We start from the raw sequence: 24,929 nt of genomic DNA, 5'->3' as shown, positions 1-24,929 counted from the left end.
TTCTGTCAGCATTTTACTTCATGTATGCTAAAGCTATGTAGTTAGGTCTGTGCAGAGGTAAAATTTTTTTTTCTGATTAATTGACCTTTTTAGCAATAAAGAAACATCTCTTTTAATCCCTAATAATTTTGTGTTGAAGTTTACTTTGCCTGATACAAATATAGTTACTTATACAGGCTTCCTTATGATTGGTGCTTGCTTACACGGTGTATCTTTCTCCTTCCTTTTAATTTCAACTTAACTGTGTATGTGTCTGTATATTTAAAGGTGTTTCTTTTAAATAGTTATTTGAGTATAGTTTTTATATCTAGGCTAACCATCCTTTTCAGTTCCTCTTTTTGTGCTTTTTTGTATTGTTTTTAGCTACCACCTATTGAGTGTTTTCTGTATAGTAGGCTTTCTTCAAGGCATTTCACTTCTATTATTTCCAAATGGCAAACCACCCTACGCAGCTAGCATCAGAGAGCTGATGATAATAATAATAGAAGCATATGTTTAAATGGTGCCTTAGAATGTTCTTCTGTGACCCAAATTCCTTTAAAATGAATGGAAGACAAACTAAACAGGTAGAAAATGGAAGAGGGGATATGTTATTCCAGTCTAAATTTGTTTCTTTGTAGGGAAATAAAATATTTTAATTTCAACTTCTTTGTGTAGAAAAATACTCCAACATTTTCAGTAGCAAATAGTCACCTAGATTTTTTTCTCCTGAAGTACTGAAGCATTTAATAATCATTGACCAACAATATTTATTGTCTATTAATCAGACTTTGTTTTTATTTTTTTAATTTGCACATTTTTTAAATTTTTTTAGGATGTATCCATAATTTTATTACAAAACCTTTCTTTTGGCAGTAGTTACCGTGAGCCAGATACTATGTGGCATAGCATCTCTAATGTAACAATTGCATTCCTGCTCCTGAACCACAACCGAAGTTACTTTTATCCATCACATACAAGTTACCTGCACTCATTAATGGTGCAAATGCAACACAGTGGCGCATACTACCTTTAGGGAGGAGGTGATGCAAAGGCATTAGAGTAAATGTTGGTAAGACTACAAACATTCCTTCTTGGGACTCTCTGTTTCTTCTCCCTCCCTCCAAATTACTTTGCTTTAAAAGAATCAGAAGTACTAGTCTGAATAGCCACAGCACCCAAGTAGCATCACACTGCACATTTTCTACCACAGGCAAAGGGAACGATCACTTTAGTTTTAAATTCCTGCATTAGAGTCTCTTAAAATAAAAGCATTCCATCAAATTCTTCCAAATGATATTATTGTTGTACATTTGTTGGTAGGTGACTTTCTGTGGTGGTTTGCTTTGAAGGGATCTTCAGTATATTTCCAATATTCCTTTCTTATAGTGTCCTTTTCTTTTTCTTTAAAAAAAATTTTTTTTATGTTTATTCATTTTTGAGAGACACAGCACATGAGCAGAGGAGGGGCAGCAAGAGAGAGGGAGACACAGAATCAGGAGGAGCCTCCAGGCTCTGAACTGTCAGCGCAGTCTGACAGGGGCTCGGACTCATGAACCTGAGATCATGATCTGAGCTGAAGTCAGATGCTTTACTGACTGAGCCACCCAGGCTCCCCTAGCGTCCTTTTCTTTAGGATTTCACACGACTCTAATGCTTTATGAAGAATGTTCTTGGTGCTTAAGAAAAAAATTGTTTTTAAGCTTTAAAAAAAAAAAAAAAGTAAAATAACATCCTCCTTTGGGTGCCTGGCTGGTTCAGTTGGTGGAGTTTGCAACTCCAGATCTCAGGGTTGTGAGTTCATTGAGTGTAGAAAAAAAGAATGTCCTCCTTGTTGACACATTGGTTTTCTAGCATGTCTTCATAGACAGCCACAAAGAAGCCAATTAGGGGGAATTGTGACTTGGTCGTAAATGATTAAGTGATTTAACAGATTGAGATGTTTGGAAAGACCACAATCCTGTAAACTCCCTTTCTGATAGTTCTGTGCGCTTTCATTATGTGGTACTGGTTTGACCTTTTCCAGAGTGTACTGGACTTTTCTCTCCAATATAGCATGATCTTTGGGGCCAGTGGTGTTAGAAATTATGAAATATCTTGGTTTCAGACAGAGTTATTTCTCATATCCTCCTTAACAAGTTGGTCTAGGGGCACCTGGCTGGCCCAGTTGGTGGAGCATGCAGCTCTTAATCTAGGGGTTGTGAGTTCAAGCCCCACTTTGGGTGTGGAGCCTACTTTAAAAAAAAAAAAAAAAAGTTGGTCTGCATGTTGCAGCTTATTTTCCCAAAGTTTAAATTCCTGAATAACCCATTGTTGATGTTGCCAGGTATAATTCTTTGCATCCTGATTAAGAATATCAGCAATGGGGGGCGCCTGGATGGCTCAGTCGGTTAGGTGTTGGGACTCAATTTGGCTGTGACTTGATTTCAGCCCTCCCCTCCCTCCCTCCCTCTCTCTCTCTGTCTCCCTTTCTCTGTCTCCCTCTTTCTCCCTCTCTCTCTCTCCTTCTCTCTCTCTCCTTCTCTCTCTCTCCTTCTCTCTCTCTCCCTCTCTCTCCTTCCCTCTCTTCCCCCTCAGCCCCTCTCCCCTACTCGAGTTCTCTGGCTCTCTCTCTAAAATAAAAAGAAGTTAAAAAACATTTAAAATGTAACTATAACACCCTCATCACACTAAAGATAAATCATAGTAATTCCTTACTATCCAGAGTCAACTTTTAAGATAGATAACCCAGGGGCGCTTGGGTGGCTCAGTCGGTTAAGTGTCCGACTTTGGCTTAGGTCATGATCTTGCAGTTTGTGAGTTCAAGCCCTGCATGGTGCTCTGTACTGGTGGCTCAGAGCCTGGAACCTGCTTTGGATTCTGTGTCTCCCTCTCTCTGCCCTTCCTCCATGCATTTTGTGTGTGTGTGTGTGTGTGTGTGTGTGTCTGTGTCTGTCAAGAATAAATAAGCATTAAAAAAAACCCCAGGTGATTAGTTCTATCATAATTTCACTGCTCTATGTATGAACATAGCTAAATATCATCAAGTTATTACCTTACATTAACTAATCCACGTTTTCATAAAATTATATTAATAGTCTGTGCTATTTTACAGGATAAGCCACATCAAAGACTTCATTGAAAAATACCAAGGATCTCAGAGAAGCCCTCCCTTTTCCCTGGCCACAGCTCTTCCTTCCCTCAGATTGCTAGATGAAACACTCACACTGGAAGAAGCAGACTTACAGAATGCTGTAATCATTCAGAGACTCCAAAAAACCGCTGAACCTTTTAGAGAACTTTCATAACATTGATTTTTGATACACTAAGTGGAAAGTTTGCAGAGAAATGATGGTTGTAAATGAACACTCAAACCAAAATGAGGGAAAGTAGATCTGATTTGCTGGACTTTGGGTTAGAGCGCTATTTAACTCCCTCCTGATGAGAAGATTTTAAATAAGTACAAGTTAGGAATGTAAACTATGACTGGAAACTGTATTCAATGCACTTTTTCCAAAAGGCTACTCAGAAAACACTTATTTTCAAATACCAGTTATTCAACAATAAGATATTAAATCACTATATCCTATAGAATCTAAATATGATATAAATTAGCAAATGTATTCACACATCATTCATTCAGATGGTCCCAACCAGCAGTGATTTGTTTCAATGTCAGCTATCTCAGATTTTTTAAATAGCAATACATTAAGAAATTTGTACATGCAAATTCAAAGCACCAATGTAATTATTTTATACCTGGGATACAGTCAGAAGGCTAGAAAGGACTACTTTCAGCACAAGTATGCCTGAACCTCAAAGTGTTCTCAGTTTTTATTCTCTAATGGCAAGATATACTCAACTATTAATTTGGCACAGTATCTAAAATATATTTTTATTTAAGAATAAAATTGAGCAGTGTAGTATAATGTCAATACTAATCTGCCTACTCACATTTCTATACTTTCAAGAAGTGTAATCTTTAAAAAATTTCTATCCAGGAATCCAACTTAATCCCTTATTTTATTTTCTTTTGAAAATTAAGGTTTTGTTCTTGGCTAACATTTTGAGTAAACCTTTCATTTGCTACCACTCATGTAGAATCTGTTCTAACGCCTGAGTTGGCACATTGGTAATATTTTTTAAATGCATCACATGAACTACGGTTTCCTATTCCGTATATCAGAGTCAACCTGTGTATACGTTAAAGGATGATTTATTTATTTACGTTCTGATGCCACCAAGGGAAACATGTTTATTTTAAACTTCTAATTAAAACTGGTCAGACTTGAATATTTCATTGTCAGATTGAATTCCCTTGCCTGAACATAAGTTTAAGAAGCTTATTTTGCAAATTCTCTATTTGAATCTTATTTAAAGTGAAATGTACATTCAATGTGCCAAGAAACTAAGTAGCCATACCTGTCAGCAGTAATGTCCATAGGGCAGTAGTGGGTATCTGCCGGAAAGAACAGTTCTCAAACTTTTGGGTCTCAAGACCTTTTGTTTATGTGTGTTATATATATAACATTGAAAATAAAAAGTTAAAAGATATTTATTCAATAAAATAATAAGCACATGTTAGTATAAATCACATTTTGATGAAAAATGCATTTTCTAAAAAAGATTTCGTGAAAAAAGTGGCATTGTGTTCCATTTTTTGCAACTGTCTTTACGGTCTGAGTTAAAGAAGACAGATGGAACCTCACGTCTGCTTCCACATTCAATCTGTTGTGATATTGCACACCATGTAGCTGCTAGTAAACGCAACTGTATGTTCATGAGAAAATGAAAAAAAAGCAAATAATGTCTTAGTTTGATTATGAAAATAGTTTTAACTTTGTGGACCTCTTGAAAGAACCATTCTTACAAAGCAGTGGTTCACAGTAGTTCTCAAACCTTCATGTAAGAATCACTTGGAAAGCGTTTCAAAATGTCTATTCCAGGCACCTACCAGACGCATTCTGATTTATTGCGTCTGGGTTGGGTCCCAGATCTCTGCAGGTTTAATTTCATCTGATTCTTAGGTACACAGGAGAAGTACCCGTGTTCAGGAAATCCAACACTATGCTTCCACCCTAAGAAAGAAAACCTGCCTGCTTCATTCACTGTGAACAGTGGAAGACTCCACTGAAATGGGACTTCTAGACCTTTAAGTTGTGTCCTTATCTCACACAGTTGGTCCTTAGACTGTTCCCCTCTCACTCTGAACTAATCATGATAGAAACTTATACTTCATCTTCTCTAAGCAGAGCTGAGATGAGCGTGGAACATTTAAGTGAGATTTTTAATAGAAGCTCAGGAATAACAAAAGGGAAATACACACATAGCTAGGTGACCTGGTTTATAAGATATGCCTTCTGTTTGAGGTCCATAGTAAGAGTGCTTGCTTTTCTGGCTCCCAGCCTTACAAATGGTAGAGGCCTGTCCTTTTATTAGGAAGAGAGAGAGAGAGAGCAAAGGAGAGCCTTTTACTTTTGTCATTTACTCTCAGAAATGAACAGATATATAATAGAAAATACTGTCAGTGATGTTTACAGCTCTGTTAGAGCTCTCTCTAGTGAAACAAAAATAGTGGCGTTTTGACAAAAAATGAAAGGATGGTAAAAATCAGCGAACTGTTTCAAATATAAAATGATTGTTAGTGTATTTTTCAGCCTCTAAGAAAATGTTTCCTTAGACCTATCATGAAGCATTTTATAATTTGATATGCATAATTCTAGTCAATATGCGATTCTGCATTTTTTTTCTATAAAGGGGCTTCTTGTTGGAAATATTTTTCTTGTACCTATAGAAAAGCCTCCTTTGTGGATTTTCCAGTTTATAATTATTAATCCACAAGATACATAGGGGCTTTCTTGTGTGTACATGTAGAATACACCCCAGTGACAAGTTCCTACAAAGACCCATCATCAGCAGTAACCATTTTTGTAACTGTGAAAACTTTCATTAATGTGAATAATATTCTCGGAGGTTTTCTAAAATGAGAATCCTCTGATAAAGCTGTCTACCTTAAAGTTTAAAATTGTAAAGTTGTTAATTAAATATGTAGAAAACACAAAACATACTTTAGAAAATATAGACTGAATTTGGTTTGGCAAGGGAAGGCAGACTTGAAAATCATCAAACACTTTGGGTGTAGACACAATTTGACCTGTGTAGTTGTTTCAGAACTCGTCAATCAGTTTCTTGAGAATCATTGTTAAGGCTGATACATAGAAGTACATTTCTAGTTTTACAGATTCTAATTTAATGGTTAAATTACTGTGCGTTATGCAGGCTACAAAACTGGTCTTATTTATTTTATATACTTTTCTCATTCAGAGTACTTTTTTTCATTGTGTTTGTGTTAAAATATAGTATGTTTGCATCTATTTCAGTGCCTTATTTTAAAAGCAATCTTTTGCTAATGGTTAAAGAACTGTTGTCTTTAGAATGAAATAATTCATTAAAAGGATCTGTGAAATAATCTACATTTGTCTCATAAAATAGTTACATCTGGATGCATTTGTTATTTTTGTTTGGCAAAGACCTTCAGTTTGAGAATCAACGTTTATTAGGTGCCTTCTGTTTGTCAGGTACTTTAATCAGTGTTACTTTCATTCAATACTCAAAAGTGTTAAGATATGGTAGTTTTAATACTCAGAAGTAGGTGTTTTAAAAACCATTTGTGTCCTGAGTTGAACTAGCATGAAAACTCCTTGGTAGAGTTTACTTCTTTGTTCTTTCTGTAAGTACAAACCATTTAATTAAAAAATTGCTCATCACACTAAATCTTCAAATAGAAGTGGCTAATTGAGTAGGCTAATATTTGGCTCTTTGTCATTTGTTTTAAATATTTTTTCATAGGTAATTCATACTCATTGTGGAAAATTAGAAAATGTAGATACGCTGAAATGATCTTTAAATCACCTATTTCACCTTTCAAACATAACCTCTAATAACATTTTGGTGTTCATCCTTTCAGATATTTTTAAGTGACTCAGTGTTTAGTTTTATTTAATTAAAAGGCAGGCTTCTTGGTTATTGTAATCCTGCTGTTTTATCTCTTGAAGTCTAACATATTTGTCTTTAAAAATTTATATTAGGAACATCATTTTAGGAACAATAGCTGTTAGGGACAAATGCTCAAGGAAGGAGAAGGTACCCATTTTGTAGGTTAAAGAATTGAGGCATATTTTGCAGGATAAGGAAATAATCACTACTTTGTACACCTGAAACTAGTACACTGTTCTATGTCAGTTATATCTCAAAAAGAATTGAGGCATTGGAAATGGAATGGCTTGCTTTAGACCGGATGGTGCATACTTTCGGATTGTATTTAGCCACGACAGAAAATCTAAACTCATAGTAGCTTACAAAATAAAATGTTACTCATTTCCATGCAAAATTTGGATAGAAGCAATTCAGGGCTGGTAGAACCATTTCATGAAAGGTCAGACTCGTGTTGTTTGTCTCCGCATACCATCACTGACCTCCATGTCTCAAGATGACTGTCCTAGCACCAGTCACCACATTTGCATTTCATCCTGTGGGAAGAAGCACACAACTTCCCCTTTAAAAACAAAAGCAAAGCAAACAAACAATAGCTTTATTGGGATGTAATCTACCTTACCATTAACCCAATTAAATTGTACAATTCGGTGGCTTTTAGTATAGCCACAGGATCACCACAATCTGATTTTAGAGTGTTTTCATTCTGTCTAGTGTTTTCATTCTAGAAGAAACCCTGTACTCCCTACCCTCAGTTCTACACTCTGTTGATGTACCTGTTGTGGACATTTTGTACACGTGGAATCATACAGTGTATGGTTTTCGTATCTTTTCACTTAATGTTTCCAAGGTTCATCCATGTCCTTTTTATTGTGGAGTAATAAATAGTCCACCGTATGGATACACCTACCACATTTTATTCATCAGTTAAGGGACATTTGGGTTTTCACTTTTTGGTTAGTTTAAATCTTGATATGAATATTTCTGTTCAAATTTTTGTGTGAGCATGTTTTTTTCTAGGATATATACTCGGGAAGAATTGCTGGGGCATATGCTAATTCCATGTTTAACTTTTTGAAGAATTGCCAACATTTTCTATAGCACCTGTACCAGTTTACATGCCCACGAGCAATGTGTGTTTTCTCCACATCCTCCCCAGTGCTTGTTATGGTTGGTCTTTTTATTCCTAGCCATCCAGTGCTGTGGGGTCTTGCAGTTTGGGTTTTCCCTAATGACATAAGCATCTTTTCACGTGCTTATTTTTTGTCTATTGAAAAGTACCTCTTGAAACCTTTTGCCCATTTTTAAGTGTTTTATTGTTAAGTTGTAAGTGTTCTTTATATATTCCAGTACCAGCCCTTATGATTTGGGGATATTTCTCCCATTCAGTGGGTTGACTTTTCACTCGTTGGATTGTTTGCAGCACAGTTGCTCATCTAGATGTGGTCCAGCTTGTGGTGTCCTAAGAAACAGCTGTCCAACCCAAGGTTGTGTAGATTTGCTCCTGTTTTCTTCGAGGTGGCGTATACTTTTAGCCTTTACGCTTACGTCCGTGGTGCATTTTTACTGGCTTCACACACTGAAGTCAGTGTGTGATGTGACCCCTTCTCTCGTAAGGACTTTTCTGGAACGCTGCTCTCCAGCCATCCACCGGCCAGAACTTAGCTACAAGACTATACTATCCCATCTGTGTGAGGCTGGACAGCGTGTGTTTCAGGCATCTTGTATTCAACTTGACCGGTTGGAAGCCTCTCGGTCACAATCTTAGTCTAAACAAGTCCATTCTATAGCTTCGTTTTCCAAATAAATTGATCTGGCGACTTTCGCCGCCAGGATTTAGCAGGGGTGTAGCGCGAACCGCCGCTGGCTGTCCCTCTCTCCCTCTCCCTCTCCCTCTCTCTCTCTCCACGGGACCTTCCCCGAGGAAAGCGGTCCCGAGGGACTTCCCGGCCGCCCCTCCACCCCACCCCCGCTCCCGCTGCGAATTTGGGCTCAAGGCACTTCGCCTTTGTGGAAACGAAACAGCACTTCCCGGCTTCCCGCCGCCCCGCGCGCCGCCCGCCCCTCGCCGCGCCGCGCCCACTCGGCCCCGGGGCCGCCCTCCCCGCGGGGCCCGGGGCGCGGGCCGGCCGATAACGCCGCAGGGCAGCGGCCGCGGGCGGAGCTGCCGCGCGCCATGGCCTCGTCTCCCGGAGCGCCCCGGGCCCTGGCCGTCCAGGCGCCGCCGCCGCCGGAAGCGCGCACCTCGGAGCGCGGCTCGGTGAGCGCGGGGCGAGGGCGAGTGGGGAGCTGGGGCTGCGCGAGGGAGGCGGAGGGAAGGGGCGCGGGGCCCCGGCCCGGGGCTCCAGATTTCCGACCCCCACCCCCACCCCCTTGGCGGACTCGGACCGCTGAGAGCCGAGAGGCCAGATGCTCGCGAGTCCTGGACAAGTGAAGTAACCCGCTGGGTGCGTCTTAGCCAGGCTGGCGGGACCAGGGCGGGTCTCTGGGCTCCCGATTCCCAATCTAGGGCTCTTGTCCACCACACCCCGGGTCTTCCCAGGGCGCCCCTGTACCCCGGGCAGGTGGGACTTTCAGGTGTGTGTGCGGGGCTGCCCTTCACCCCAGGCTCCTGGCACAGGGTGCAGGCTCAGCCAGCCTCTCAAAACCTGGCACCAGGCTCTCTTGGGCCCTCGCCCCCCAGAGATGACTTCCTGGCAGCCGGCTTCCCAGTGAGGGTAGAGGGCAGGTGGGAAGGCAGGCGTGTCCTCGTCTTTCCTCATCTCCTGCGTGGCCGGAGCGGGGCGCCTGCCCGGCCGTGTTGGAGAGGGGTTCGGACCTCTGAGCTCGCCTCTGGACGCACAGGTCCGTTGCTTGCTCCGCGCGCAGTGGTCCGTCGTGGCGCCGCTTCACCTGGTTTCCCTTTGTTGCCTCAGTTCGTCCTCTCAGACGCCTCAGAGCAAAGGATTTGTGGCCCCTAAAAAAGAAAGTGAGATAAGGAGGCCCCCTGGGGACCCTCATTTCCCACGGAAGTTCGGGGTGAGATTAATGGCAAGAGGGAAAACTGAAGTGCCAGGCTTACATTCTCCTAACAACCCTCCGAGGTGTATTTTTTACCCCGTTTTACACATGAGGAAGTGAAGCCCAGCCACGTTTCAGTACCTTGCCCTAGAAGTGGCAGACAGAATTTGAATCCAAGTTAGTCTAGCACCAAAACCGGTGCTCCGTTAACTGTGAAAGGCTTGTGATTTAAGTGGGTGAAACTGTCATCCTCAAGGTTCCAAGAGAGTTTCAGCTGGAATTTCTCTTTCAAGTGACTTCTATGTGACAGAAGCTTGCTAGGAGTGTTTAGGGGGAAACAAGAGTCCCATGGGGTGAAGTGGGGCTATCAAGTTGGAGTCTGCCTGTTAATAAAATTTTCTGGAAGTTGAAATAATGTTCACACCAACGTCAGAAAAGGACATCACATTTTGCCCTGTGTGTGGTTCTCTTCTGAGAACAGGAAGAGTGTGCAAAGGATATGATAAACCCTTATCTAGCAAGAACTTCCCTTCAGAAGGGCCCATTTGGGGTGTCCCGCAAGATACTAAAATGGATAAAGTCATAGTCCCCTCCACTCCCCCTTATGTCCCCGAGCAAAGGATGAAAAGGAAGGATTCCCAGCATCTTTTGGAGAAACAGCCTTTTACATAGTGTCTTCATGGCATTTATTTCTTCAGCATATCTATACTGAGCATATGCCAAATATTGCTCTAGGTACTGGGGACATGGTGGTGAATAAAAAATTATAGTGCATGCTCTCAGAGAGTTTATATTCCTGTGGGGAGAGGCAGGAAATAAATGAGAACATATCAGATAGTATAATTGAGAGAGAGAGACATGGGTAGTCAGGGAAGGCTTCTCTGAGATGACATTCAGGCTTAGACTTGAATGGCAAGGAGTCAGCTCTGCAAAAACTCAGAGGAAAAGCCTTGTAGACAGAAGGAGCAGGAAGTGCAAAGGCCCTGAGGCAGCAATGGGCATGGTCATTTTGAAGAATAGCAAGGAAGCCACCATGGTTGAGGAGAGCTGTTGAAGTGAGGTGGGAATGGGGGGAGGGGCTGACTGTGGATTCCTGTAGGCCCCATGGGAAGGATGCGGAATTTTATTCAAGCTGCAATGGCAAGTTGTTGGAAGGTTTTAAGCAGAGATGAGACACGATCAAATTTATGTTACACGGCTGGATAGGGAGTGGACAGCAGGGAACGAGAGCAGAAACAGGGAAGCCATTTAGGAGGCCACTGATTGATTTGGTGCGGGGATTGGGAAAGAGAAATCAAGGGCTCCTAGGTTTGTGGCTTGATCTGCTGAGTGGACATGGAGGCCGTTTAATGCAATGGGGACAATAGGGTTAGGAGTTGGGTTGGACAATGGGTGGAAATCAGGAGTTGTGTTTTGACCATGCTTAGCTGAAATGCCGGGTCGGCAACCATGTGGGGCTGAGTAGGCAGTCGAATATTCCAGTCTGGAGTTCACTGGATAGCTTAGGGCCTGTGAGATACGCACACATTTGGAGTCATAAACAATACTTTATCTCAGTGATGGGCTGGGAAACAGTCTCCCCAGGAAAATAAAGAAAGCACCTCTGATATGTAGTGTTTGCTGATATCTGTGGTATAAATTCGCCACGGCTGATTTCAGGCTGCCAGTGGTTCAGCGCTGGCAGAAATCCTGAACATTAAACTCCGCTCCTGGAGCAAATAACACTCGGCTTCATTTGCGCATCAAAACAACTCTTGAAGTTGGCAGGAATGTTCCATTTGACAGACGAGGCTTAGATTCAGTGATCTATTCAAGGTCACACAGGGAGTTGGTGGCAAAGTTGGGGGCCTCCTGACCCCCCCCCAGTTCCCTCTGGCTTGCTGACTCAAAGTAAAACAGACTGTAGCAGTAAGCACGGAGAGGGAAGTGTAAGGAAGAACTTCCACTGTGGAATCTTTGAGAGGTCATGGTTTAGGACTCTTTTTCCTCCTCTTTGCCTCACTTCCTTTTAAGATGATTTAGGGCAAATCAGGACTGAGAGGTTACTGGAAAAGCCCTCCCAGACATAGGGACCTCAGGATGCTTATGGAGGTCAGGAGGGTGTGGGGGACTGTGTGTGTGTGTGTGTGTGTGTGTGCGCGCGCGCACGCGCACGCAGATGGGGGGCTTAGCTCCTGCGTCTCTCCCCAGGACAGCAGAGCTGGTCACCTCTCATTCTGTACCAAGGTGTGCTATGGCATTGGGGGGATCCCCAACCAGGTGGCCTCCAGCGCCACTGCCTTTTACCTGCAACTCTTCCTGCTTGATGTGGCACAGGTGAGTGTGGACAGCAGCACAGGGCCCCCCATCTTCCTTGGTACCCACTTCTTCCACCCCTACCTGTACTTCACTTGGCAGATGGCACTTCCGTCCCCAACCTGACAGGAAGCCAAGTGCCTTTGAGGGCAACCTCCTCGAGGATGTTTACTGCAGGCTTTTTGTAGTGAAAAATCGGGAAACAATATGAATGCCCAACAGTACAGAAGTAGTTGTATAATAAGTTGTGCAATATCCACATAATGGACTATTCTGTAGCCATTCAAAAGAATGAGCTAGATCCATACCAGTTGACTTGGAGGGATTTCCGTAATGACCCTCCAGTGAGAGAAGTTACTTTGAGAGAACAGGATACAAATTGATCCCATTTTACCAAAACAAAGACACGCCCCATGTATGTAGGTACATGAGTATGTGTATGTGACTATATATGGTTAAAATACAAGCATGGAGAAAATAAATTACAGAAGGATATCTATAGGCTGTTAATGTTGGTTATAGGAGGGAATGGTGGATGGAGGACAGAGGGGAAGCAGAAAAAAGATTTCTAATGTAGTACCTATGATTTTTTTTAATGACACTGATACGATCTCATTTAGGTAAAATTATAAATTCTGAATGCACATGAATAAATGCCTGAAAAGGTGATCACCAAAATGCTCTGGCAGTTGTCTCAGGATGGGGGGATTTCAGATGAGCTTTGCTCGTATTTTTCTGTACTGTTCGAATGTTTTTATAACGAGTGTGTCATTTATGTAATCAGAAAAACGAATAAAACATTTACATTGTGAAACAAAAAGCCTACCTCTGTCACCCTTCTTGCACTGAGCCACCTCAGATGAGGGCCCCCAAGCCGCCTCCAGAAGTGGCTGGGCATGAGTGATAACGGGAATGTGCCAGTGTGTGCCTGTCAGCTCCTCCCCGGGCCCCTCTCTTCACTAGTGCAGGCGTGCCCTTAGAGCCTTCTGGATTTGTGTCCCTGGAAAGAGACCAAAGAGACCTTCACACCACAGTTCTGCCCCCTGCCAGGTCACCAGCACTTTCTCCTGGCAGGTGGGCAGGCCCAGACACCCCTCTCTGACGCTGCGGGGCTTTGGCTATCCCCACCCCCCCACCTGTGCATTTCAGATCCCTGCTGCCCAGGTGTCACTTGTCCTGTTTGGAGGAAAGGTGTCTGGGGCAGCTGCTGACCCTGTGGCTGGGTTCTTCATCAACAGAAGTAGGAGGACAGGGTCTGGACGACTCATGCCCTGGTGAGCGGCCCCACAGCCCCACAGATCCTGGCTCCCAGCCCCCGTGGAAAGCCAGTGGATGGTTAGAGGACAGGACAGTAATAGGTGCTGGTACCCAAGTAGGTCGGGCTGAGCCATGCAGGAGTTCAGAGATATTCCTAGGGGCTTTCCCTCAACAGGTGGCGCAGGGCTGGACAAAGCCTCCAAGGCTTCCAGGCCGGATCTAGGGGTCTACTTGTGGCCAGGGTGGGCTGGAGGCCTTGGAAGGCCTGGATACAGAGAATGGGCAAGTGGAGGCCCCAAGTGCCCAGAGTTCTGCAGTGAATGGCCCCACACTGCAGGCTACCGCCACCTCCCCCCCGACCACTCTGAGAGCCCCAGCCCAGGGCTCCTCTTGGGGACGGAGGATTTCTGCCCAGAGGGGTGTGGTGGTTCCAGGTTTGCCCTTAGAGTCACCCTGTCCTGGTGCCCTACCTCGGCTGTGCTTCCACAGGGTGCTGGGCTGTACACCCTTCATCACGACGGCCTACTTCCTCCTGTGGTTCCTGCCCCCCTTCACCAGCTTGCGGGGCCTCTGGTACACCACCTTCTACTCCCTGTTCCAGGCCCTGGCCACGGTAAGCAAGTGGCTCCCCTGCCCGGGGCCTGGACTCCGGGAACCCCAGAGAGGGCCATTGGCCACTGTGAAGTCTGTGTGGAGGGGAGAGCGTAGGTGTCCTGGAGGGCCCCACTGCCGGCACCTGCTCACCGCTCGGGCCCTACGCCCCTTCCTCTGGGCTACAGGGGATCAGCCTGGCCGTGCCAGCCTGCTGCAGGGACCAGCTTGGGCCTGGGGGCTGTGGTCCCGGGCCCCCAGAGGCTGCGTCTGGGCCGCGGGGGCCAGCCTGAGCCCGGCCTGGGCGCCCAGTTCTTCCAGGTGCCCTACGCAGCGCTCACCATGCTCCTGACCCCCTGCCCGAAGGAGCGGGACTCGGCCACCGCGTACCGTGAGTGCGGGCGTGGGATCGGGCGGGAGGACGCCGCCCCCGGGCCCGCCAGCGCCGGTCACCTGGCGCCGCTCTGCCTCAGGGATGACCATGGAGATGGCGGGGACGTTGATGGGGGCCGCCGTCCACGGCCTCATCGTGTCGGGCGCCCACGGACCGCACAGGTGCGAGGACGCTGTGCTCCCCGGACCGGTCGCCGTCTCTCCCGACGCGGTGAGTGCCCACGCCACCCTGTCCTCGCTCGCTTCTCGCTCCCTCCCGCTCCTCCGGCGGGACTCAGCGTCCTGCCTCCCTCTAAAGCAGACCAGCAGGAGGGGAGAGGGATGGAGAGGGACCACAGGCAGGGAGGGGCAGGGGAGAGGGTCTGACGTCCCTGCAGAGCTTGGGAGGAAGCGTCTCCTGTGGCCTGTCCCACTCAGCCCTGACTAGGTGGCCCCCACCCCCAGCCTCACCCCCGGTGTGCAAGGACAAGGGAGACCTGGGAGCAGTCCCCCTTCCTCTCCCTGCAAACCAGATCTCTCTTCAGCAACTAAGGGACATGCATCTATTTTATCCATCAAGTTCAGCGACTTTTCCCTTGAGCAAGTGATACCATTATCCAGTGGAACCCCAGGAGCCATCATTTAGTCCTCTCTCTTCAACCATTACCCCCGTTACCCCCGCTCCAGCCCATTACCAACTCCTCTCCGTGTTTTAGGCCGCAGATCTGGAATCAGGTCATGACCTTGCATCCCCAACTGCTCCAGCCTGGCCCACACACCAACATCTCCCCGGTCACCCCAGTATTGCAACAGCTTCCCACACGGGCACCCCAGCCTCCAGCCCTTCCCCAGCACAGTCAGGTGGCCATTGTAAAGGAGTTCCAGCATGGGGGGCCCTCACCTTCAGGTCCTGGCACAGGTTGCTCCTCCCCGGGTTTGCTTTTCTCTGCATCTTTCTTGTTTGCCAGCTCGTTTAATAAAGACGTCAGATTTAGCAAAAAAATATATACAGCTCTGGTTCTCAAAGTGCGGTCCCTGGACAGCAGCAGCAGCAGCAGCAGCACCTGGAAACTTGTTAGAAAGGCAAATCTTGGGCCCCACCCCGATTTACAATTTTGGGAGGAGGCCAGCAGTCCATATTTGAACAAGCCCTCCAGGGGATTCTGCCCCCCACCCGGGCTTGAGAATCGGGAGGAGAATAGTAGCACATCTTGGCCCAGCGCCCACTGAAGAGACATGACAATGAAGTCCCATGTTTCCATCCCCAGACCCATCTGCAGGGCCAGCTACGAAATTTGCCTTTTACAGTGCAAAATGAAAACAGGGGGCTCCAGAGACAGCAGGGAAGTCAGTCTGTCCTTCCCATGGCCCACTGCCCTAACCGAGGGATTGTTTGGGTCCAGGTGCATGAGGGGCCCCACCAAGTTGCCCTCAGGCTCATCATGACACTGCCAGCTGAGGGTCAGAGGTGGTGGCCTTGCCCCTCCCAGACTGACTCCACCCACATGCATGTTCACCCCCACTCAGGCCTCCACAGGCCCCCTCCCCAAAGGTACCAGGTCACTCTCTGGGTGCGGATGACAGGGGCCTTGGGTTGGCCTGGCCTAAAGTGCAAAGGAATGGGAAGCAGGAGGCTGAGACCCCACCCCCAGGAGGTGGAGCCTCATGTGAGCCAAAGCACAAAGCTTCAGGTACGTCAAGTCACGCTGTACCGTCCCATCAGACTTCACTCACAAAACACGAATTCATAGATAAAATGATCAAGCATTTCAAGACAGTGACAGCAGAGCATTAACGCCTACCCCAGCACCGTCCTGAATGTGGGGTCCTGTGCAACTGTGCTGAGCCCACCCAAGCCTGCCTCCTTCTTTCTTCCCTTCCCCAGAGGCAACCTTTTCCTGTAGCAGGTGACTGTTACTCCTGTGCTCGTCTACATATATTTTATTACTTGTATATCTTCCCCTGGGTGACAGGGAGCACCGTTTCTGTTGTTGACATTTGTCTGTGTCATTGTGAGTCACACTATATTGTAACTGTTGGCTCATGAGTCTGTCTTCCACACTCGAAGCAGGAGTCACTTATTCACCACTGTAACCTCAGGGACTAGCTTGCAGAAGTCCCAGCAATAAATCAGTGCCTTAAAAAATGAGAGAGAAGGAGAGAGGAAGGGCTCAGACCCTTGGTGGCATGGATGCCCTCCTATTCACGCAGGAGCCACAGGCGCAGCAGAAGGACCATTCTGGGCCCTGAGATCTCCATCTCCTGCTGTGGTGATTGGGAGGAGGGGCACCCAGCATCCTTGGGCTTGGGCTGAGGGTCCCTCTGCCCCCATCGGGGTGTCCCCTCTTCCGTAGGTGGGAGACATCACCTCCACCCCAGTTCTGTCCTGTCCCATAGACTCGTCTCTACTCCATTGCCTCTGCTGTGGTTGCTGTGACCTACCCTGTGTGCAGTAGTTTGCTCTGCCTAGGGGTGAAGGAGCGACCAGGTAAGGGAGTGCAGTCAGAGTGTGGGAAGCAGAAGCAGGGACAGGACTCCTCTGGGGCGTGGGTTTTGGTTTTGAACTCTGCCAAGCCCAAGTGTCACTTTCCTGTGTCGCAGGCTCCTCCCTCCCAGCCTCAGGCCCAGGCCCGAGCTTCCTGGCTGGGCTGGTGCTCACTGTCCGGCACCCACCTTACCTGAAGCTGGTCATCTCCTTCCTGTTCATCTCAGCAGCCATTCAGGTACCTCCGGCCTTGGCTCTAGCCATACTGCCCCTGTGTATGTTCGGCTTCGGTCTCCCGGCTCCACCAACCAGAGTTGGGCTTTAATAGGGAGAAATGGTGGCTGGCACGGGGCCTAGGGAGTTTGGTGCAAGGAGGAGAGGGACCTGGACAGAGCTTGTGGGGCTGGGAGGGTCAGGGCCCCGATGCTAGGAAGCTGACAGAATCTGCATGGTGAGGTCCACTAGCCAGGCAAGAGTGAGGAGGGACGAGGAATGGTTATTCATCCCTGTGTCAGGGCTAAGTGTCCTCTGTGGGGGAGGGGATTGCATGATGGCAGCAGCATATTCGAGGTATTCGAGGTCCCAAAGAAGAGGCCAGACTTGAGACCTAGGCCTTGCCCTTGACTTCTGAGTTCCTGCCGTTCCCTATGCAAGCCTACTTCCTGTTGGTCTCCTCAGGTGGAGCAGAGCTACCTGGTCCTGTTCTGTACACATGCCTCCCGGCTACATGACCATGTCCAGGGCGTGGTGCTTACCATCCTGGTGAGTGGTCCTGAGGTGGCAGAGGCAAGGTCAGTCAGGGGCCTAGGTTGGGGAACTATGTGGTCCTTGACAAGACATGGCATAACCGGAATTCTGGTCAACATTCTGGACTCTGCTGCGATCTTAGTCACCTGCGCTCCAGCAGAGGGTGGGATTGGGTCTGGGGTCATAAAGTTCATAGCCACTGGTTCCAATCTGGGGGCAAAGTGGAGTTCGAGCATCCCACCTAAAAGCCAGGGCTTCTGGAACCTGGGTGGGTAAAGACATTGGCAGCATGGCCCAGACTGGGATGATTCTGTCTGTTCACAGGTCTCAGCTGTGCTGAGCACGCCGCTGTGGGAATGGGTTCTACAGCGATTTGGGAAGAAGACATCGGCCTTTGGGATCTGTGTGAGTGAGGCAGGAAGCAAGGGCCGAGGTGCCTTCAGGGAAGGTGGTGGGGTCAGGGAAGTGGCCTTGGAGCCTCGGCCTCCTGGGAGCTGGCAGGGCTGATCTGTATTTGTTTGTCTTCGAGCCCTAGCAAAGGACCAGGTGCAGGGTCATTAGTAAAGACGGGTGAATGTGGGACTGAAAGAGCAAGTCTGGGGCAGGTGGAGGGATCAGCTAGTGTATCTATCTCCCCAGGTGATGGTGCCTTTTGCAATCCTGTTGGCTGCTGTGCCCACAGCACCTGTGGCATATGTGGTGGCCTTTGTATCTGGCATGAGCATTTCTGTGTCCTTGCTGCTACCCTGGTAGGCTGGGTGAGGGGGAGGGGTGGGAGTATCATGTCCTTCCTCATGGGTATGTCCTCTTTCACATCCACCTGTTGTCCCAGGCCCCCTGTGCCCACCCTGTGCTGGGTAGGGCCCTCCCACCTGCAGGAGACGGAGGCCACCAGCTCAGTCGCTGGAGCTCTCCTGAAAGAGCACCGGACAGCAGGAACGGGGGGCAGCTGTGTTGGGGGAAGGGAGGAAACGCAAGCACACATATTGCCTGGCTCCCTGTGGGCCACTCCTGGTCCTGGGCAGCAGGAACCCAAGGATGGATCCGATTTGGTCTCTGTCCCCGGAAAGCTCTCGGGTTGATGGCTACCAAGGGGACAAAAGGGGTAATTCTGCAGCCCCTTCCCCCAGGTCCATGCTTCCAGATGTGGTGGATGACTTCCAGCTGCAGCACCAGCACGGCCCAGGCCTGGAGACCATCTTCTACTCATCCTATGTCTTCTTCTCCAAGCTTTCTGGCGCAGGCGCCCTGGGCATCTCCACTCTCAGTCTGGAGTGAGTCCCAGGGCTGGACTGTACTAGAGGCACAAAAGACTAACTCCCACTGGAGTGGGAGGAAGAGGGCAGAGTTCTCCACCCTAATGGGCCAGGGGACACCCATGAGTCAGGGACCCAAGGTCTGCTCTTTAGAGAGTGTAGGGGAGCCACCTGCCTCAGGTTGCCCTGTGCACATGACTGAGAGGGGTCTTTCTTGGGGGCTGTACCCCACATTCTTAGTTTTGTCTGAGCTCCTCCCTGGCCAGCCCATTCTCTCAACTCTCCCTTCCGCTATGATCAGGCTGATCTGGCCAGGAAGTGAATCCAAATTTCAGGGTAGTGTGGGGGTGGGGTATCTGGGACCCCTCCTGCAGGGAGCCGGGCTCCGTGAGATCTGAGCTGGATGCGTGGGATGCTGTGTCTCCAGGTTTGCGGGGTATGAGGCAGGAGCCTGCAAGCAGGCGGAGCAGGTGGTGGTGACCCTCAAGGTCCTCATCGGCGCCGTGCCCACCTGCATGATCCTCACCGGTCTGTGCATCCTCATGGTCAGCCCCACTCCAAAGGTGCCCAGCCAGAACTCCTCCCGCCGGCTGAGCCTTCAGAGGTGGGCACCCCATGCACACGGGTACACACGGCAGGGAAGCACAAACATCCACTGGTGTGAGGTTGACCGGTCGGCAGGTGCCCCGAGACCCGTACACGGTTGAGCACTCCTGCTTCTGCAGACTCTGCACTTGGCTTTGGTGATGCCATCTTCTCCTGGATTTTCTTCAGCTGCTTTGCTCATCCCTTCTCAGTCTCCCTCCCTCGATTACCTGTTGGAGGGTGGTGTGGAAGGGCTCCCTTCTCGGCCCCTGCCCCCCTCACCTCATCCACTTGCTTGATCTCAAGCACCTCTTGTGCCCGGTGACTCCTAAAGCTGCCCCTCCCCCCCCCCCGGACTTCCTTCAAGTTCCGGAACCACATGGCGGGCTCTGATTTGCACATCTCCTCCTGATGTCCCACCAGCGTGGAGTCAGTTTTGATGAGCCCCGAACTGCCGAACTCATCTTCTTCCCCCATTAGGCTCCTCCTCCTGTGATGGCACCATCCTCTAGCCTGGGAGCTGAAAGCTGGGTGGTTGTCTTCTACTCTTTCCCCCACAGGTTGTGCTGAGCCACTCCCTGAGCCTTGTCCTTCCCACTTCCGAGCACTGATCCCTCCACACAGGGATGAGATACCCACTGGCTGGCCTTCCCAGTGGACTGTGGGGGATCTGGACGGCTAGGGCTGTGTTTTATTCACTTCCGTGTACCAAGCCCAGCACAGGGGCCAAGGCCAAGCTGGTGCTGCAGCGTCAACACGTCTGGCCCAGTGGCTTTCACGAGCACGTGGCCGCATTTTTGGAGATGCTCACACACTCAGAACTTTGAGCACGTGTGCATACAGAGGACTGTACAGGATTGGCAGGAAGTGGCATTGTCATCCATCCCTCATTCTCAGCGTGGACGGCTCAGACTTGGGCTGAGTAACACTGAGATCATATGTCACACTCAGAGTGACATGCACATGGGGAATTGCTGGGGGGACTTGGGGAAACAAGGGCTGTAGCTTTTCCCAAGGGGCTGTGAAGGGGAGGAGTTGCTAGGACGGCAGGGACCCACCACTTCCATCAGGTGTAGGGTCTATGGCAGGACAGAGTCCCCTTCCACCCTCATCTTTCTCTTTGGCCCCTTTTCCTTTTACAGGCGGACCAGCTACACCCTTGCTTGAAGTCTGAGCTTGCGTGGGCTGGAACAGCAGGAGCCAGCATCTTCTGGGCTCGACGTCCCTCTTTCTTCTCGGCCCCTTAGCACACTTACTTCGAAGGTTACATGCGACCCATCTTTTCCCCTGGGATATGGAGTCTTCAGTGACATCTCCTGAAGGGACCAGCCTGGTCTCCAGTTCCCTCAGCCGTCATTTCTTGCCTGTTGACCACAGACCAGGTCAGATAGGCCTATGCCCCTGACCACCCAGCTCCAGGTAACCTTGACCTGGAAAGCATCCCAATAGCAGCTATTCCTGGAAAAAGGAAGCCCACAACCTGCTCACCCAACAGGACAGACACACAGACCTCTTGTTCCTCCTAATACTCCAGTAGACGTTGGAGAGAGAGGCTGACAGACATCGCACAAATGGGCAGAGTGGGGACAGATGGACATGCTGGGGATGTCACGAAAAGAGACACAGACAGATGCACTGAGACCAACAGACCCCAGAGGGAGCACATGGGGACAGCGGTGGGGTGAGGAGACTGAGCAGGCCACCAGAGGCATTTCTCAAGCCTTTCTCTTTTGTTCAGATAACACTGTTTCTGGAAATGGACACAGGCCGATATGGAGCCATCAAAGATCAATCATTTTTATGAACAAAAGTTCTTTTTGTGGAAATATTTTTTTGAAATGGTATCTTATAAAAAGCACAGGGACCACAGTTTTCTAAAGGCCATATCTTTGAGGAAGAAAGATCCACTGAGGTTTTTCAAAGAAAAAAAAATTAAAAGGTTTATTTTCTATTGATTCTGTAAAATATGACTGTGGCCAGCCCTCTCATCCCACCTCCTGGGAAACCACTGCCCAAGGAGGGAAGGGGGAGGGTGCCTGACGTCACTGCCCCTGGCTGTGCGTCCTCAGCCCCTGGCTGTGCGTCCTCAGCCGTATATCCCTGATTCTGCATTTCCTCAGGCCAGAGATGCCACGTGGGGCATGGGTTCCTCCTTTGCTTTGGAGGAGATAAAAAGTTGAGACTCTAGAGTAGTCAGGGTAGCAGGCCACAGTGGCTTGTGTGGGCTGGGGATGGGGATGGGGATGCAGAGGTGTTGGGGAACCCATGGGGGTTCTGATGCCCCAGCAACTCCTTGAAAAGCCCAGACACCTAAAGAGGTGACCAGGAGGTGCAGACTTGCCCCCTGCATTTCTCCCCAGCCCCCTGCTCTGTCCCCTCCATGGGGTCAGCTTTCCCAAGCCCACCGAGCAGGGGTAGGCCCCCTTCCACTTCCTCTTTAGAGCTTTGACTGCCTCTTAGGTTCCAGAGTCACCCCTAACACTGCCGGAGCTCAGACTCACATTCAGGACGGTCTGCCCCTCAAAGCATGAAACGCCTTGCTTCTTCCACAAACGTTGTAGCCCGAGAAGGAACCTGACCTCAGAGTGAGAGTACACAGTGTGACCTGGTCTATATGATGCCTGAACTCTCTGCCCTTGCTTGTGACACTGACATGGGTAGGTGATCATTGAGGTCACAGGGCGTCAGGGAAAGAGCTGGGTTCAGCTTCTCTTCATTGGCCATCTGCCTAAGGGGCTGCCAGGAAGCTCTGCTCACCCCTGGCTGCACGCGGAGACACACACACACACACACACACACACACACACAAACCAGTTTCTCAACAATGGAAAATCACTGGCTGTGGGGAACAGTACCTGCTAAGACAGAAGGCAAGGTAAAATTTCTCCCATGTTATCATGCCGTGCTTTGGAAAGATGGGCAATTCAGATAGGATCAGAAGCTTGTGCCGAATTCTGTTACCTGTTTCCCAGGAGTGCAGCCTCAAGCAGAACTGTACTGTCCAAATACAGCTGCAGGGGGCCACCTCTGGGGTCAGGGGTTAGATGACCAGGGGCTGCCCAAAATGTATTATTCCATTTCTCCCTCATAGCAGTGCTACGAAGTGGGTACTATTATTCTCATTCTCAGGTGAGGAAACAGGCTGGGATTAAGTAACTTGCCTAAGGTCAGTTGGTGGCAAAAATGGCCTTAAACCTAAGTGGGCCTGACTCTAAAGCTTGTGGAGACAGCCAGTGCTGGAAACATTTGTTGGAGGAACAGCTGATGCCGACTTTGGTACCAGGAGGAACTCTCCTCCACTGAAACCAAATGCCAGCATCCCCACCTCGGACTCTATGCTCCGATCCCACGGTATTATCTGTACTCATCGAGAATTATCATTCCTGACTCAACCCGTTATTCCTACTCTGGATCCTTTGACTCACATTTGCCCATAGGGCCTCCCCTCATGTCCCTCTTCTGACACCCACCCTCAGAGCCAGTCCTCCTGTTTCAGAGAAAGAGGATGTCTGCTCACCACTAAGGCCCAGCCCTGGGCCTATTGCTGACAAAGAGTAGGCATCTCACTCACCCCTTCCCTCTCTGCTACCTTTTCCAAACCCACTTAAATCCAAGAGATCATGCCACTCACTTGCTCAAGACCCACAAGACCGGGGGCTGCTCAAATGTCACTTCTGGGACAGAGAGACCTTTCCTGCGCTCCTGCTCTCCCCTAGTGACCGTTCCTGCATTCCAGCACTCTCTAAGCTCTCCCTGCTTTGCCTGTGCTTAGTAGACCTACCTCCATGTACAATTGTGTATTTATCAATTGCTTACTTATTGCTGGCCGCCCCCACTAAAACGTTAAACGTCACGAGGCCAAACGTCATGAGGACGTTGGCTCTTCCTGCTGGATCCTCAGTGCCTGGAAGTAAATGTTCAATATGCATAAATGTCTACTGAATGAACAAGTGAATGTTTATATCAGCTTTATCCTGAAACAGACAAAAATCACCTTTCCTTGTTCCCTTAGCTTCCACCTGTCCAAACAATCTGCTTTGCTCTTCTCCCCCAGCCCCCCGCCACCATAGTGTTGTCCCCTTGTCCCCACCTGCCATTCCCCCCTCAACTCCTTAAACCTGGACTCTGCCTTCCTATGGAGACCATGCAGCTCAGCACTGTCAAAGGTCAACTCCAGCATCAGAGAAAAGGAAATGGGGGTTCGTATTGTTTACTTGTGTGACTCATCAACTTCTGTAACAAACCTGAGCCTGTTTCCTTTTTGAAAGGAATGTGTTCGCCCTTACCTCTGGATGGCCATGAGGATTAAGTGTGAGATCATATCTGACCAGAGAAACCCTCAGTGACTGGTAGCCATTAAATGCTGGCCACTCATTTTCAAAACTCCATCCTCCCTTGGCTTACATGATGCACCTTCCCCCTTAGCCTCCACCATCTCTGGCCCTTCATTTTCTGTCTTTTCCTTTGCTTCTTCTTCCTTTGATGCTCTGTAGGTTTCTCAGGTTTCCCAGGGCCATGTGATCTCACTCACAAACACCTTTATTTTTATTTATTCTTTGAGAGAAAAGAGAGAGCACAATCAGGGGAGGGTACAGTGGGCAGAGGAAGAGAGAGCATTTTAAACAGGCTCTACGCCCAGTGCTGAGCCCTACATGGGGCTTGATCTTGTGACCATGAGATCATGACCTGAGCCGAAAGCAACAGTCAGAAGCTTAACCGACTGAGCCAACCAGATGCCCCTCAATCACTATCACCGTTACACCTCTCTATTTTTTAAAAAAAAATTTTTTTTTTCAACGTTTATTTATTTTTGGGACAGAGAGAGACAGAGCATGAATGGGCGAGGGGCAGAGAGAGAGGGAGACACAGAAACGGAAACAGGCTCCAGGCTCTGAGCCATCAGCCCAGAGCCCGACGCGGGGCTCGAACTCACGGACCGCGAGATCGTGACCTGGCTGAAGTCGGACGCTTAACTGACTGCGCCACCCAGGCGCCCCTACACCTCTCTATTTTAACCCTGAGCTCTGCTGAACTTCAGAAGCCCATCTGAGTGTTCTTCAGGCAGTTAAAACATCCTCAAGCGGAACTCATCACCTCCCACGCTTGTTCCACCTCCTGCATTTTTGGTAAATTATGTCAGCATCTATCAGGTCACCAAAACCAAAAACTTGGGGTCTTCTTAGTTTTCTTTCTTCCCCATTCGCGCTGCTGCGCCCTTCCTGTGCACACGGAGTGTGGATGAAGCAATGGGAGGAAAGGGTTGCAGCTTGTATGTTATTATCAAATGGCAGAAGTTATTTGAAATTGGATAGAAAGTTGTAGCCCCAGAAATGGATGGGTTTGGCTCATAACACACATGGAGACACAGCTGCTTGTGAGATGTTTGAGGT

At 48.4% G+C, this 24,929-nt stretch overlaps 2 protein-coding genes across 5 annotated transcripts in view; both read left to right on the top strand.

Annotated features, from left to right (window-relative positions):
• The window catches only part of UBXN2A (UBX domain protein 2A), a 48,651-nt gene extending 42,220 nt beyond the window's left edge, over window positions 1–6,431 (top strand). For all 3 annotated transcript variants that reach the window (XM_006930454.4, XM_003984460.5, XM_045054872.1), the window contains exon 7: window positions 3,074–6,431. In XM_006930454.4, the coding sequence (XP_006930516.1) occupies window positions 3,074–3,266 (193 nt within the window). In that variant the 3' untranslated portion in view covers window positions 3,267–6,431. The remainder of the gene's footprint in view (window positions 1–3,073) is intronic.
• Window positions 6,432–6,923: 492 nt separating this feature from the next.
• MFSD2B (major facilitator superfamily domain containing 2B) lies at window positions 6,924–21,494 on the top strand. 2 transcript variants are annotated; one of them, XM_023252065.2, is made up of 14 exons: window positions 6,924–9,211; window positions 12,142–12,267; window positions 13,396–13,520; window positions 13,993–14,116; window positions 14,407–14,485; window positions 14,568–14,698; window positions 16,864–16,954; window positions 17,068–17,189; window positions 17,630–17,713; window positions 18,023–18,103; window positions 18,338–18,447; window positions 18,829–18,972; window positions 19,382–19,558; window positions 20,682–21,494. In XM_023252065.2, exons 1-14 carry the CDS (start codon window positions 9,128–9,130, stop codon window positions 20,704–20,706), a joined length of 1,503 nt encoding a protein of 500 aa, XP_023107833.1. In that variant the 5' UTR covers window positions 6,924–9,127; the 3' UTR covers window positions 20,707–21,494. The 2 variants fall into 2 exon arrangements, with proteins under 2 accessions (XP_023107833.1, XP_044910806.1); XM_045054871.1 differs by lacking the exon at window positions 6,924–9,211 and having other exon boundaries at window positions 9,233–12,267.
• The last annotated feature ends 3,435 nt before the right edge of the window (window positions 21,495–24,929 follow it).

The sequence above is a fragment of the Felis catus genome, chromosome A3, assembly GCF_018350175.1.
Source record: "Felis catus isolate Fca126 chromosome A3, F.catus_Fca126_mat1.0, whole genome shotgun sequence".
Classification (NCBI taxonomy): domain Eukaryota; kingdom Metazoa; phylum Chordata; class Mammalia; order Carnivora; family Felidae; genus Felis; species Felis catus.
This window is presented reverse-complemented; position numbering and strand designations above follow the sequence as displayed.

Coding starts and splice junctions, on each gene's coding strand:
- MFSD2B (XM_045054871.1), top strand. CDS start 12,031: ATGCTTATGGAGGTCAGGAGGGTGTGGGGGACTGTGTGTGTGTGTGTG. Junction 16,955..17,067: donor AGGGGTGAAGGAGCGACCAG/GTAAGGGAGTGC, acceptor CCTGTGTCGCAG/GCTCCTCCCTCCCAGCCTCA. Junction 18,973..19,381: donor ATCTCCACTCTCAGTCTGGA/GTGAGTCCCAGG, acceptor CTGTGTCTCCAG/GTTTGCGGGGTATGAGGCAG.